General features: G+C 41.7%; 1 protein-coding gene across 6 annotated transcripts in view; it reads right to left on the minus strand.

The window, feature by feature from the left end:
- LOC129194388 (actin-binding LIM protein 1-like) overlaps positions 1 to 15,827 on the minus strand; it is a 53,948-nt gene that overhangs the window by 34,403 nt on the left and 3,718 nt on the right. The window contains exon 1 of one of the 6 annotated variants that reach the window (XR_008573752.1): positions 13,214 to 13,359. The exons of 1 other annotated variant lie outside the window; for it this stretch is intronic. Coding sequence is in view for 2 of the 5 variants with exons in the window: in XM_054799593.1 (XP_054655568.1) it covers positions 11,248 to 11,482 (235 nt within the window). In the remaining 3 variants the exon portion in view is untranslated. Of the gene's footprint in view, positions 1 to 7,443; positions 7,654 to 11,247; positions 11,849 to 13,213; positions 13,360 to 15,827 lie in introns of those variants that run through there. 4 more of the 6 variants (XR_008573751.1, XR_008573753.1, XM_054799593.1 and 1 more) reach the window with 4 other exon arrangements.

Consider the following 15,827-nt stretch of genomic DNA (forward strand, 5'->3'; position numbering starts at 1 on the left):
CGTATTGTGAGCTAAATATGTATTCTGTCATATCGTGAGATTAGTGTATTGCTACAGCCCTAATGCTAACTATTACTAATACAGTCACTGGGAAATACTTCAACTCTAATGGTGGCCTGTGACTTTTGCACATTAAAGTAAATGTACGTGTGAGTAATCATAGTTTAAATAATGTGTTCAGCCAAGCAACATGCAGCATCATTCACAAGTAACTACTGCACTGTACTGTAATTCAATAAACTAATAACCACTACTTTAAGTAAATAGACTTTACTACCGTCTTGCATTATCTTGACACAACCCAGCATGGAAAAGTCATCGCTTACATTCAAGATTCCAAGACGGAGACATGTACAGAGGTGATGTCAAAACTAAGGTTTGGAAGGGAAAGAATGTGCTGTGTTTTTCCATCCCAACTGCTGCCTGCTCTCTCTACTATCGAGTGCCGTGTAGCCTCAGCAAAGGGTGGAAAGAGGCGGAGACACTCCGGCAAAATAAAGCTCAGATAGTCACGCTACACCACATTTTATTAAAAATTTAAAACACAAAAAAGGTTTTACTAAAAGCTACACGATTGGGACATTTACAGTATGTTTAGATACAAACCCCATGTGATGAAGACCATATTTCAATGTAAAGCAGACATATATATATATAGATGAATATACCGTATAGATGTCAATAAAAGTGATTTTCTATTCATTTCTAGGTGGTAGTCTGTAGGGGATCTCATGACAGCGAGTTTTCAAAAACGTATATTATTTATCGTTGTAAATAAGTAAGCAAATGGTACATGATGCAAACTCAGCACAGAGCAACTCGCCCTCAAATATATAATAGAACCTTTTCTTCGGATTTATGCACATTCCCAAATCTTAGCTGGAAGTGGTGGCTTTGCTGACTGCGTGGTCTGTCTTGCTTCATCACAGAGGAATCCCGTGACTGATATGAGCCTAAGCACACAATGAGAACACACACACACACACACACACACACACACACACACAGCTATGGTGCTGAGAAAGCAAAAACCAGCAGAGCATCCTGAAGCCTGGTGCAGAGGCATCGGGGGTGGGGGTGGGGGGGGGGTGCTCTCCTCACCCCGAAAGCCCTTCCACCCTCCACCCACATAAGCAGAGCCTCGCTGCGTCGACAATAACAAAAGGTTGCGGATGACACTCCGAGGGGAAATGAGGAAAGCCTTCAATCCCCCTGGGACAGATTCTCCTGCAACACGTGCTCCTGTCTCGTTGGTAAATGACAACTGACAAAGATGGCGAGATGTGCCTTAATTTACAACCCATAAGAACTGAAAACCATACTAGCAGGGTTGGAAATACACCAGGGAAAAGGGACCCCAGTCAAGAGAGGAAAGCTCTAATAAAATATTTATTTGCACATTGCCTTTGTTACTATCAGATAATACAGTATCTCCAGCATAGACGGACAACATCCACCAACGGAGTGTGCCAGTATTGGGAAACAGAGAAACAGACAAAGAGGTGAAAGTAGCATCCAACACAATAGGGACACAGATGCGACTGCTTTGTGTGCGGACACGTCAAGCTCATCCACTCCAGTGGAGTGCTAGCCTTTGTCCTTGTTTTGAAATAGGTTCCATGAGACACCTTCACAAAGGAGGGGACAATGACAATGAGGAAGATGTGATGTCTAGGAAGTGTCCAAAAAAAACTCAACCCATTGCTGAGGAAGTTACAGACACAGGACACAGGGATCTACAAGTCCATGCAAACCATCCGAATCAGTTTCTCCCAAACAAAGAACCAGATTTCACCCAGAAAAATGGCCCCACAAGAACTCTATGTTGTTCTTAAACAAAGAAACATTTATGGGGCAGTTTTATTGTGAACACAACACAGACCTCGATCCAGACTGAACAATCTTACCTTGGATTAGCACTAAGTATGCACTATTTAACATGCATACTCACCTCTTGCATACAGTATTTCTGCATATTGTCATTTTCATTCATGCATTATGTATTGAGAAATTAAGGGGATGGCCAATCTGGAAATGTCAGCAAAAGTGGATCCACACCTTTAATTGGATCTGCACTTGATCCATGTGCCAACTTTGCAAAAAGTGGAAGAAAATGTGTTAATTTTTTTGCATAATTAAGTAAAAAACAGAAGAGCGCCACTACATTTGCAGAAGTAATGAACAGCATCATTATATTTGGACACTTCTGTTTGGATGCCAGCTTTCAAAGTTGAGGGGAGATCATTTCCACCTTTAGTCCCTGAGGGCAGGTGGATGTTAAGTACAAAAACATTTGACCTAAAGGAAAAGAAGCAAGGATTTAATTAGCAAAAACAGTAATCAGACAGATAAACAATAGGCATAAAATCATGTGCACTTCAAAACTATGAGCTTAGGGAGTGCTAAAGTGCCCAAGTGCTAAAGTATGAGGTGCTATAGAATCAAAATCTACTGGTGTCATTACATGTGTTGACATATTTCTTACACACAAATGTGTATAGATGTTATTGCACTTGTCTTACGCACAGATGTGTGCAGATGTTATTGCACTCTTTAAATGGAAACAGATGTATTTGTGTGTGCATTATTCACCTACAGCATTCACCGAGTAAAGAGAGTGTATGATCTAGCACTGTTGGAGCTGAAATTAAAAACGTACTCGAGAATAAGGTGTATATAGCTACACAATAAAATGAAAATTGTGGTGGAATAGCTCAGAGTCACATAGGTCGCCGTAGCAATGCTCAGGGTTTACAACCACGTCACAGAAATGGGGCACAGCCAGACGAGTATTAGCGCTATTAGGCTGATGTTTTCAGTTCCCATTTTGGCCGCATGATTTCCAGCAACATTCCGGAGGATGATGATTTCAGAGGATCGATGGTGTGGGTTTCAAGTTCACACTGACAAGTGTGCTCTCAAGCCAAGTAGTTTGACTTTGGATCACCTGATCTGGAAACATTGGCTTGTTTTGCAGCAACAGGGACATGAAAGTCTCCAACCTGCACTGCAACAGCAGGAAGTTAAACAAAACAAGCTGAGGTATTCAGTTGTAGGGCAGGGATGTATTACCCTTAAACTAACACAAAGTTCTTTTTTGAACAAGAACTCTGATGTTTTAGGCATATGGATTACCGTGATTCCAAGAATATAGACAACTATATAAGCCAGTGATGAAATTGGGTGTCCTTGCCTCAGGAGAGGTAAATGGAGGGTTAGAATCTGACAGTATTATTCACCTTTGTCATAGATCTACAGTATTCTATCTGGAAAGTGCAACTCATTTGGAGTTACCTTACGAGCTTGTGCAGAGCCCTATGAGTGGAATTGCGGAATTGGCCAATAAAAATGGAATCTACTGTTAACGCAGAATCTCACAGAAATTTACATAATGTGAATTAAACGCTGTCATCGGGAGGATGAAGGAACACCTGTGAGGGGAAGTATCTCAGTTTGTTGAGGAATTTGACATCCCATTCGAAAAGTTGACGAAGCTACATCCGTGTGTAAAATAATGAAATTCTGAAAAAAATCCAAACATGTATTATACAATAAATGTAAGGATTTTTGCAATTACAGTGTTCCCTCATTTATCGCGGAGGATAGGTTCCCAAAATAGGTCGCAATGAGTGAAATCCGGGAAGTAGTCAGGTTTATTTTATTTTTTTTACAATTATTATATATGTTTTAAGACTGTCACCATACACTGGATACACTTTTCTCAGACATGCAATAACATTTTCTCACATTTCTCTCTTGTCTAAATACTCATTTGAATTTCAATAATCAACCTACGAGGTCGGACACAAGAAATTATTAAGTTATTGGCGCGTATTTCACTCCTCCCATTGCACCTTTTCATCCTGGCGGCGTTCCGCTATAATGTAGCGTTTTTGCATTCTTGTTAAAATATATTGCTGCAGTACACCCGCTGTTGCAGTCCTCCTCCTCAAACAGAGGATTCATTTATTCCGTAATGGCGCTTCAGCACGTCTAGAAGTCCAACCTTTTGTGTGATGGTTAGCATCCATTTCTGCCTTTTGGGCGCATAACGTTTTGTCGACCATGTGGGTTTTGTCGTGGAGAAACATACAAGACTGCAAGCTAGCAAGCAAGAGACATGGCAGGGCGGCACAAAGAAGATTGATTGACAACGGTCTACAGCCAGTCAGGACGCAGAAGACAATGGGCGATGCAGACAGACGAGAGACGGAAGAGATAGAGACACACTCAACTTCCCACAATGCAGTTCTTCTTAAAGGGCCAGGCTCGGCCTGTAACAGTGTTCATACACAGTAAAAAAAAAAAAAAAAAAAAAAAAAAATTGCGAAACAGCGAGTCCACGAAAGGTGAACCGCGATAGAGCGACGGAACACTAATTAACGGACATTTTATTCACAGACACAAAAAGCTCACACCTAAATGCACAAATAAAAGGTAAAAAACAGAATTATTAAAAATTAAAACAAAAAAAAATATTGGAAAACACTCAAACAAATTTGGGGAGAAATAAAAATAATTTCATATGGCCCTACATGTGCTTCTGCATTGTGTCTTGCATTTGTTCAGAACCTGCTTAGAACACAATAGTGTAGCGGTCCATCAGCTTGGAAACGATTCCCAACCAGTGCCCCGACACCCAGCCATTGAAGCTCTCTAGGAAGGGCATCCGCGATAAAGATGAACAAAGAAATCATACGAGTGACTCACTCCAACCAGATATTTACTGGTCTCTGAAGGCCTGTAATGAATAGAAATGGCCAAAAAAATATAAGCGCCATTAAACCCCACTGCATGATCACATATGTGAGCATGTGTCTTTGGGGGAGGGTGTGCAGAGCTCTTTATCACCCAGTCATAACAAGAAGCTCTTAACCCTCAGCGCCATGAATATGTATGGAAGCTAGCCTGCCTCTCTGCCCCACCACCAGCAGCCCAGACAAAGCACTTCAAACACACCAAAATGTGGGGGGGAGTCACCCTATCAATCTCAACCAGGCACCCCAACCTTGAATAACTAATCCTCAGGGACCCGGGTTTGGAATAATGATCTGCCACAGTGCAAAGCAGCAACAACACAGCAGTGACAAATGCTGATAAAAACTTCCACTTCCAGTACAGCGGCTTATCCAAAAAGAGACAATGGTTGGTTCATGAACTACACAACCGCTGTGTTATATGTGGAGCGCTCGGCTTTTTGATTCAGAATGATGGACCATTACGTCGCCACGCTCCACTCTTTTATTTCCTGTTATGTTAAGACCGACGAGGCCAAACAAAGAGGATGTTGTTGACCAGCACAATGTATGATATTCTTGCGTCCGTCTTGTTGTTTTAGCGTGTGTATTTTAGGTCAATGACTTTCTCTTCCTGACTGACCACTTATCTCATCTGTCTGTTTTGGTCCAGTGTGCCAGCTGCACAAACATTGTGTTGACGGGACTGCGTGTGTGTGGCTGTGTTTGATGTCTGTGAAAGGGGTTAGAGCTTCTTTCGGAGAGTAGACACTGGCAAGCATCAAAGATAAGTCGCCGTTGGCTGCAGTTGTTATCAGTGGAGAGAATTCTCAGAGAGAACATCTCGCATTCGTCAAAGTGCATAAAGAGGCGTGATCAGTGAGGTGCTTTTCTAATGAATCCAGTGGAAATTAATGAAGCTAAGGGACATTCCATGGCTTATATGGACATGGTTGTGATGAATTACTAACTATTTAGAGGCTATGCGTTGCTCAGAAAACAGGACAACCACCTGCAAGCCCTGAAAATGCTAACGCTGCAGTGTCCCAATTGTGATTCATCATACAGGGCATACAGTAATGCAACTTGTCTGTCGTGCATCAGCTGAGCTCAGAACCCACAGAAAAGCTGTATGATAAGACTGCTGATGACACACTGGAGTCTTGGGTCACACTGTTATGTTATGTATGCAAAAAAACATTCAAAGCAACCTCAAAATGCGGATGATGAAACCAGGCAAGATTTGTTTCATACTGACAGAGCCCAAAAATTCATATGGGAAGTCGCGGTTGAAGTGCGTGGAAAACTTTCAGCGGCATTGTGGGAAATAAACATGTGGCTGCCAGGGGTTTCGGTGTTCTGCCAGCATGAGGACTCGGCGGCGAAGGCCGTTATTTCGTGGCCAGCTGACTCCACATCAAGCGAATAGTTCCAGGGCTGCATGCAGCTCGTGGCCAAGAGAGCACCGTCAGATAAATAAACAAACCTACACACTCACACGGGTCAAAAGAGCAGTAAACACTCTTTTTTTGGTCGAGGAGATATTTTCAGACAAAAAAAAACAAACCAAAAAATATATCACATTACACCCACACACAGCAAACAAAGCTGTCTGAACAAGCCAGAAGCTGAACTTAACAAATGTGTTTTATTAAAACACAGGACATATTTGTGGTATTACTATTACAGGAATGAACAGATGATATCTGCAGAGGATGATTTGTAATGAATTGGTCATGGTTGTTACCAATCTGTTGATTCGCTTCATTGTTACAACAGAGAATGTTTATATCAATAGGGTAACCACATGCACTTTGCAAATGTTTATTTTAAAATATTGCTATCACATGTCACTTTGAGCCACATAATAAGTTATTAAACTCCAACTCTTCCTTCTGATTATAATGACTTATTACAAATAATCAAATCAGTGCTGTAGAGGAGTCCTTAATCTACACGTCCCAGTAAATGGACCACGGATGGTAATATAACTGAAATATGCTCCTTGGTCCTCATTTATCACAAACAGCCCGGTGACCTTGATTGGAGGTGGAAACAACCACCTTTTCCTTTTAAAGAGCCACTATGAATGAGGCCACATCTGACAACAATGGAGTGTACCTTTTGGATGGTCACCATGGCAACGGCTGCAGACAGCGCACGGGAGGGAGAGAGGCAAAGAGAGAGAGCTCTGCGCAGTGTGCTTCCCTATACAAGTGCTCCACTTTTTACGTTTTATAGTTTTAGCTGCATTGCCAGTGAAGATGCATCATTTTAACATAGACTGCATGCATATTATTCACCATATGGTGTCACGCTCCCTCATAACACGCCAGATGCCATGTTCCTACAGACATTTACATAAAGCTCCACACTGCCAAATTAAGCACACTCCAGCCCTAGCATCACGTACTAGTATTGCAAGATGCGTTGCATGTTTAAGCCTGTTTACACTCCAAATCATATCAATCATAGAAGTTATAAATACACATTTAGTGTGTATTACAAGAAGCACAAAGACACCCACGTAAAGATGTCAATGCCTGAAATGTCAGTATTACTTTCATATACAGGTGTACTAATTATAGTGAGATGGGACACAAGCAAATACATGATCAAAACACAGTCACATCCATTCACAGTCTACAACACGACAGATGAAACAAATGCCACTCCACTCCATTCCTGACCACAGCCACCACGATACCTTTTTCTTTGACCATGACCATTGGAATCCAGTAAATCTGCAACAGAGAAGCCTCGAAGTATCTTTCAGCCGATCCTTTTAAAGTCAAGACAGCGGATTATAGACACCACAAGACACCACAGACAGAGGACTGGAGGAGGTGCGGGTGCAGTGTGCTCCTCTTAAAAACACGACTACAGTGAGGGGTTCGCCTGCCTGCTTTGCTGCTACATCCCTCTTCTCCTCCTCCTCTGCCCACTCCTCCTCCCTCCACTCCCTCACTTCCCTGTCCCTCTGTTGTGTCAGCCACCTCCTCACTGCAGCAACCTGGTGGCTGCTGCTTCTGTGTGAACTCGCCCCAAATGTCAACGCAGACAACTTGTAACCTCAGTCCATTTGTAGGTAATATATGCACATTTAACCTTTTACCATCAAGCAATCACAGGACAAATACAAGCCTACGGTAATCATATAGTGTATGTCTAAAGGTTACCTTAAAACAGGGGTTTTAAGTGTGAGGTAAGCCTTTCCCGTGAGAATCAAGTGCAGGTGCAGGACATTGAGAGAAATAAAGAATTTTTTTTAAGATAACTTTAAGTCCATGTCAACAGCATCATCTTTCCTACAGCCAAAAAGGCAAATTACTGTTAGTCTGTAGTGAATTTGATTGGTTTTCCATCAAATTGATGGAAGAACTGAATTATGGGTTGGATTCAAACACATTTCCACATAGCAAGTACATTTTTTTACGGAAGCAGTCATCAATGTGTTTTGTTCTCTTGGAGCTTCACTTAACTATGCTGTAAATTGATTATTTATTAATTTAGTTTGACCAAATACCAGATTAAAATTGCAACAGATTTAGCATTTATTGTGAATTTACACGTATACATGTTTGAAAAGTATTTTCATTACAAAAAACCATAAACTCAGTGTAAGGGGGTTTAAAGTCAATGGTCAGACCTGCAATAATCTCTAGCATGTGCTTTATATTAATATATTTAGTGGGTCCTCTGAATCCAATTAGCGAAAGCACGAGAGAACACTTTCGTGTCCTGTGTACCTCGACCACTCGGCTAATCTCTTAGTAAAATGTCAGATCCTATACACCTCCCTGATGTCCTCTTCAGTTACGTTTATAAATGTACTTTTATCATTAACAAATAACCAATAAAGTGGTACCACGGTTTTTGTTATTTATTTGTCCCAAAAGGTCAGATGAAAACCGAAACGTACAAAAACCGAGGCAATTTTTCCCATAGGGAACAATGTAAATCCAATGAATCCATTCCGGACACCCAAAAATATTAACAAAAATAAACATTTTATAGAGAATTATTCTAGTTATTATAGTTATAGTTACGAATGGATGGAACTTTTTGTTGATGCAGAGTTCCAGTAAATCCTGGAGAGGTCAAATTCAATAGTGTTTCTCACCGTCTTCATCAAATTGCGGGCAGTCACAACTTTCTCTGGCCCCATGGCGGGTTTTTTAGCAGTTACACACAATACAAAAATGCACGGACAGTGAGACAGCGACACGTAGGGGGCTTTGTTTTTTCGCAACAAAAGCAGTGCAAACAGACAGTGTGTTCCATGTAATATTGTACGATAACCAAAACAGAGTACAAAAGCCGAGGCAAAATTTTGCTGAATCTTTTTTTTAACAAAAAAAGAAACTGGAGTGACCAAAAAACGTGGTTTGACTGTAATAACATCCATATACACTTGAAAATTATGCAAATGTGTCTTGAGCTTTTTTAAACTTCGTTTTAATGGCCAATGAGACCATTACAATCTTGCTCATTGTCAGCTGAGGCAGACATTTCACAATCAATTCTCATATCACAGCCAAGACTAACACCTGGTGTTGTGATTTTCAACAGCATGACAAGAAACTTTCTTTGCCACCTGAATATTCTGCAGTAGGCTGAGATGCATGCAAAGGCAACAATTAATGAGCATTATATGCATCAACAACACAATAAAGAGCAGCAACTACCATGAAGGTGTGGTACAATTCTTGCATCACTTCCACATCTGCAGTTACTGATGCTGGGAATCCATGTTGTGATCAGAACACATTCATCCAATGAAGTTTCAACTCAGCCAGATGCTGGACACGCATGTATTTCTACAAGGCCGTTTGCTTACCATCAGGCGATGGTGATGCGCCAGCAAAAATAGTTAGTGGACATGTTTTCACGTTAGTGGACATGTTTTCACTACTCCACCCTTTTTATTATGCAGCGAGAGAAACATGTCATCTGTTAGCAATAACCAATTTTGCCCATTTCTATTCAACGTGTCCTGTTTCGGTTGTTCAATACATTTGTCCAACTTGTGAATGACCCATGTTGAAGTATAAACTTGCTGTGGAAATCACACCATGCACAGGAAACAGCCAAAATACTATGATGTGCATTTACTGAGCTGTAATAAATGTCACTGAATTTATAGAAGCAGACTACTGCATTGATGGCCAAGCATGAGGTCACCAGTGCACACGGTAGCAGTAGGAATATACTACATAATGTAGACTCTACTGCTGTATTGGAAGAATTACACCTTTATCGCTCTATCAATGACATCTAAAACGATGCTGTTCAGTTTGTGTCTGTGTAGATCCGCAGTCATTAAGGTCATGCCTTTTGCGGGTCTTGCCACTACAATTACACTGCGGCTTTGAAGCTAGTATGAATGGTAACAAATTGGTTTTCAGTATTATCTTTCGCAGTGATGAAAAAAATGAGTTTAATGCAGGTAGCATGAGATCGATTCATGTCGATATGAATGTGAGCATGCAGGGGCGTGGCACCACATTCTGGGCCCCCATACATACGCCTCCTGATGGGTACTTAGAAATAGGCTGCAATAGCAACTTTACAGAGTTCTAACACACAAGCTTACCACAAAACTTTCACAGCAAAAATTATTTTATCTTAATATTCATGACATAGTTTTTTAGAACTGATGTAAATAATCTAAAAAATAATAATACAGCTGAAGAAAATCTAAACTTTGAAGCCCTTGTCAGCGTGGGTGGTTGTCTCTATTTCAACGTGTGCCCTGTATTCTGCCTGGCAATCAATCCAGGTTGTGTCTTTTGCCCAGTCAGCTGGGATAGGTTCCAGCGATCCCGTGACCCTGAACTGGATAAGCAGTAGAAAACGGGTGGATAGGTGTTTTTTAGTGGCATTTTGCCTTCTTCGTAAAGCTTCGTGAGCTCTAATCAAGCACATAAATGACCAATAAGCCAAGTAATGGTGTTATTGATGACTGTACCTGGCATACAGTCAGAGTGTGCGTAAGGTTTGGAAATCTCGATTTGTACTCATGCCCATGTTGTAATCCTGATGTAAGCCACCATGTCGCTCGGTCATGTGCTGCTGTTTGGCAGAATGCAGCAGGTCTGGCCTTGTGCTATGGGCTCTCATTATATAACGACGAGGTGATTAACTTTCTGCCTTCCACCATTTGCAGTAACACTTTTGTACGATAAGGAACTGCGATTTTGTACGGACAGGAGACTCAGCATGCGTACGCACGGGTCAGATTTGAGCAGCCAATTAAGAAACATTCATGTACAATGTATCAGTCAACTTTTTCTCCTTTATTTATTACTGAATAAAAGTTAATGATTAGAAAATTGGCAACCTGGTACATGCTAAAGGCGTCAAATGAACAAGCAAGCTCGGTAATTGCTGAGACACAGAGAAGGGATAGGATTAAAAAAGTAAAACTGATGGTAAGAAAGCTAAGTTATAGTTACCCTAAGGGTGGGTGTAATTTCACATTTCATACATTGTTGTTCTCCTGTCCTACCTGCAGCAACGTCATGCAGCCTCTCGCTCAGGTAATAGTCGTTTGGGTTGAGGTAGGGTAGCTGCTGCATATACTGTTTAGGTATGAGGTACAGGACCTCGGCCACATGACCGTCCTCAATGATGGACATGCGCTTGATGGAGCCCTTGCGTTTCACCCGCACACGGTCAACATTGTGGCTGCGGCTGGAGCTGCACAGCCTCCCCAGGCTGTTTAAATTGGGACGGGTGGGCATGATGCTTTCCCCGACTTCAACTGTCCCACAGAGGCGGGTGAAGCACTCCAGATAGATGTCAGCCAGGGTCCAGGGGTTTGGCTCAGTCCCACTCAAAAAGCCGAATCAATCGGAAGCAAGGATGGGCTGCAAGTGCACGGGAGTGCATCATAAAATCCCCGCTATATCAAGTCCGAAAATGAGCAGGCTTCTCCTGGTAACCCTTACGTTGGTACATTTACATGACATCTACATAAAAAGTTAAAATGAGCATCCACCTTGTGTAGGAAAAGTCAAACACCACATAAAGACAAGGCCCTCTTCTGCAAGTCCAGTGAGAAACTGGGAAAGAAGCTTACGAGTGTCTTCAGTCCAACCAGACTGGAGCCTTAAGCAGCTTAGAGCTGACGTTGAGCCTATGATTATCTTCTGGGTGGGGTTAGGTAGTTCCACATCAGGTTCGCTCCGTGTATTCTGTGAGTCTCGCCACCCAGTGGGAAACCACTGTGCATCCTCACACATCAGCCAGAAACTAAAAGCCCGTCTGGGCTTATAGGACACTTATTTACATAAAAGCATTAACACACAGCACCCAAGTTGGGATGGTGTCAGAGGCATCAAGATGAATTTAAATTTCTAATTTCACTAAATTCTTTAGTGCTGATAAATAATTGTCTATTAGGGCAATTTAAGGCCAAATAGATGAATATGATGGCACAACAAGATTATCCATCTCTTTGAACTTGCTTGGTCAATCCCGCAGCCAACAATGCATAAATCCATTTAATCTTCAAGGACATCCTTCAGAAAAAGATAACATGTAACCTTGATGGGCACTAAAAACACAAGTAAACCATCAGTGATTCTCTCTTTTTCTTCTGTTGAGAATGCTGCATAGAAACGAGATTTGACAGATGTGAATTAAGCATTCGCTAGTTGTTTTTTTCCTCACTTTATGAACCTTATTTAGTTAAAACCCACTAAACTTTTCAAGAACATTTGAGTTCATAATGTGGTGCATTGTACATGTTGCACATGTGGTACAACATTGTGAGGCTGGATAAAAGTCAAAGGAGGATATTCTAGACAAGTAACACCAACTCAAGCCTGCTCTTGGACATACAGTACAACAAACAAATACAGCAATATTGTTTTGTCATGCAAAATTCCTACTGCCTGACAGATATGCAGATTCCATATTATCACAAAATTCTCACTGCCGTAAGATATACAGTACATAAAACCACCACAGCTATCAGCCATATTTGAAAAAAAATAGTGTATGTCCTTAAGTAACCTAGTATGACAATGAAAACAGCGAACAATGACAAAGCAAAAGTAAATCTTGTACTGTAGTTTGAAAAGGTTGGGCTGGGCCCGCACTTAATGTGCTTTGCTGGCTGAGTTTAACTATTAAATCAATCAATAATGCAATATAGCAACTTAGTTATTTTCCCCAATACCGCCATATAACTCGGGCTTGGAGAACAGAAAAAAAGCATTTATAATAGGGTATAATTTAGCAGTCTTTTCAGCTGCACAAAAAGACACGATGATGCGAGTGCAGATGAGGACATGCTACTCTGCTGCAAAGAGGCTCTGCCCTCCAACTGTCATCCACTCTGGTCGCTACAACTCTACCCACATTCTCACATATCAACACATGCATTCTCAGAAAACAGCTGACGCCTTCATGACCCAGTCCTAACCCTCCTCTCTGCATCACCATCATCTTTTTTCCGCTCTTCTTACCATCCAGTCCGAAGCAGGAGGTGATTTTTTGGGCGTAGTTGCAGAGCCCATCGTAGCCTGGCTCCTGCATCACTGTGTTGCTCTCCTCCATCTCAAGACACAGACACACACACACACACTGTCCCGTCCAGCACAGCTTTCATTCCTTTGCCTGCTCATGAATTATTTAGGATTTTGCCCGGACACATGCATGCGCGCGCACATGAGCTCTCTCATGCAGGCGCACTGTATACAGGCACCGAGATGGAGAAAAGTGCTGATGCAGACAGTTGTGTGCAGCCCTCTCGACTGGATGGATGAGGCATCCGATTGTGTTACCGGAGGATAGAGCCTCTTTTTTTACCCACCATTGATCATCACATTAAGTGGAATAGATAAAGTGGGCAGGATGTGCTAACCCTGCACAAGAAGAGGGCGGACCAGGAAAGTGCACTTGTAGCAGGTACCAGGAACATTTCGCAGAAAATCACTTAAGGCTTTGGAGACACTGAGCAGCACAAAATAATTACTTAAAAGTACAAAACTGGGACAACAGGGATTTTCCCCTTCGGGAGACTAAGAGTTCATCTTCTTCAGAAGAAAAGAAAGTTAAGATGACGATTTTTACAAATGTGGAATTAGTAGTACAGTATAGTGGCTACCATTGATTCCATGAGGCAGCTCTTTTAAAGTGGTAAATGTGACTTTTGACTCAAGGGCCCCACGGGTCCCAACTGGCAAAGGCATGTGGGCAAGGGTGTACTTCCGTGCAGGACCACCCTGCTTACATAGCAAAGCATATACTGTAACTCCGACACCCTCTGTCCTTGGGCTAAAAACCTTCCCACTGATCTAGTTTGTCACTGTGCACTTTCAGTGTTCAGTACTTCGTTAGATCAAGGACACATGTGCTAACAATAAATAGGGTTCTCTAGGGGTATAAAGGTACATGTATTCATATTCTGATTTTTTGGAAATAAAAAAATTTGGCAGAGGAGCCAAGATCTAAGCAGATGTAAACAGGCGTTGACTAGCGGGAGTCCTTGCTAGCGATAGTGCCAAGGAGAATCTAGAGCCTGGAGACTCTCCATCCATCCATTTTCGTTGCTGCTTATACTCACTAGGGTCGCTAGGGTATGCTGGAGCCTATCCCAGCTGACTTTGGGGTACACACTGGAGTCATCTGGAGACTCTTTCGTCTTTAAAGTCTCCTGGACAGTGTACTATTGTTCAGTAGAGATTGAGAAAATAAAACAATAATTCACACTGTTCAAACTCTGACTGTTGCAATTGCACTTTACTAAAAAGAAACAATGTAGTTGCTTTCTTGCTGTTTCTTTCATTTACCGTCACTGCTTTGTTTCTGGTAGACGCTGGCAATCCCTGAGCTAGGCGGAGATGCGAGACGTGCCACAGCCCTCCCACATCCTTTCATGCTATCTGGGTTTATTTTTTATTTGAGAATTGTATCTATTGGAGAAAGTTTCCTTTTAATAAAATCACTAAACACAAAAGCTATGCAGCTTTATATTTTGCATTGTGTTCCCTTATTGGACTGAAAATGAACCGAACCGTGATCTTAAAACTGAAGGAGCCTACGTACCAGACTGTGATTATGGCGTACCGTTACACACCCAATCAGCTCACATCTCCCAGGTGGTGCTGTTATCACATGAAATCAAATAGGACATGTCAACATTGTACAGCCCTGTGGAGGAAAACAATCAAATGCCTTGGCTCATAGAGTGGATATGAGAACTCTGCTGAGTTGAAGATTCTTCAGTGGAATTGATATGAAAGACTAACATGAATGATAAATCCATCCACACTTGGAACGTCCAAACAAAAGAAGGGTGGAAACCAATATAACAGAACATACAAAGCACATAAACTGTTATTTGAAAGGACATATCTGCAATAGCTTCTGAGGGACAATGCTTTGCTATACGTGGTAATGTTTCAGTCAACCTTGACCCAAAGTACCCTGGTGGAGCTGCTCCAAGACATTAGTGGCAGATTGAGTAGCATAATGGGATAGAGGAAAAGACAAGAATAATAATCAGTAGTTTGCATTGTCAAATTCCCAGAATACAGTTATTTTCATCAAGAAAAATAAAGACATTTTCATAAAGTATACCTGAGAGACATGAGCACAGTGGAAATATGATGACCGTGATAGAGCAGCAGGCCCACAAGGGAGTATTGTACTTATATTGGGTCACTAATGGAAGGGAATCACTTCCAAGGTAAAGGCTGTTGGCCTTGTGCTGATACCAGGGGGTGGAAGGACTGAGAGCCCAGTAATGGCTGATGTGCACTGACCAGTTGATGGAGAGTCTGATAATTACAAATGAAGACCAATCCTTCAAGGGTTGTACAAGTTCTGACCCACCCTGTGCTATTTACAATAAAGTATTGTTAAAGAACTCACATAAAACAAAGAGAGTGTAATCTTAGCACGCTTTAGCTGCATGATGTTTGATCATCTCCTTTGGAAACATTGAATTGTTTTTCTATGATGCGTTTATCTTCATCATAGGTGCAAGTGAGCCCGCACTGGGGTGCATGTGGTTACCTCTCATGAATAATGACTGGCTGCTTGCAGGGGCTTAAGTGGGCTAATCAGGTCTATGCA

This window comes from Dunckerocampus dactyliophorus, chromosome 14 (assembly GCF_027744805.1).
Source record: "Dunckerocampus dactyliophorus isolate RoL2022-P2 chromosome 14, RoL_Ddac_1.1, whole genome shotgun sequence".
NCBI lineage: Eukaryota > Metazoa > Chordata > Actinopteri > Syngnathiformes > Syngnathidae > Dunckerocampus > Dunckerocampus dactyliophorus.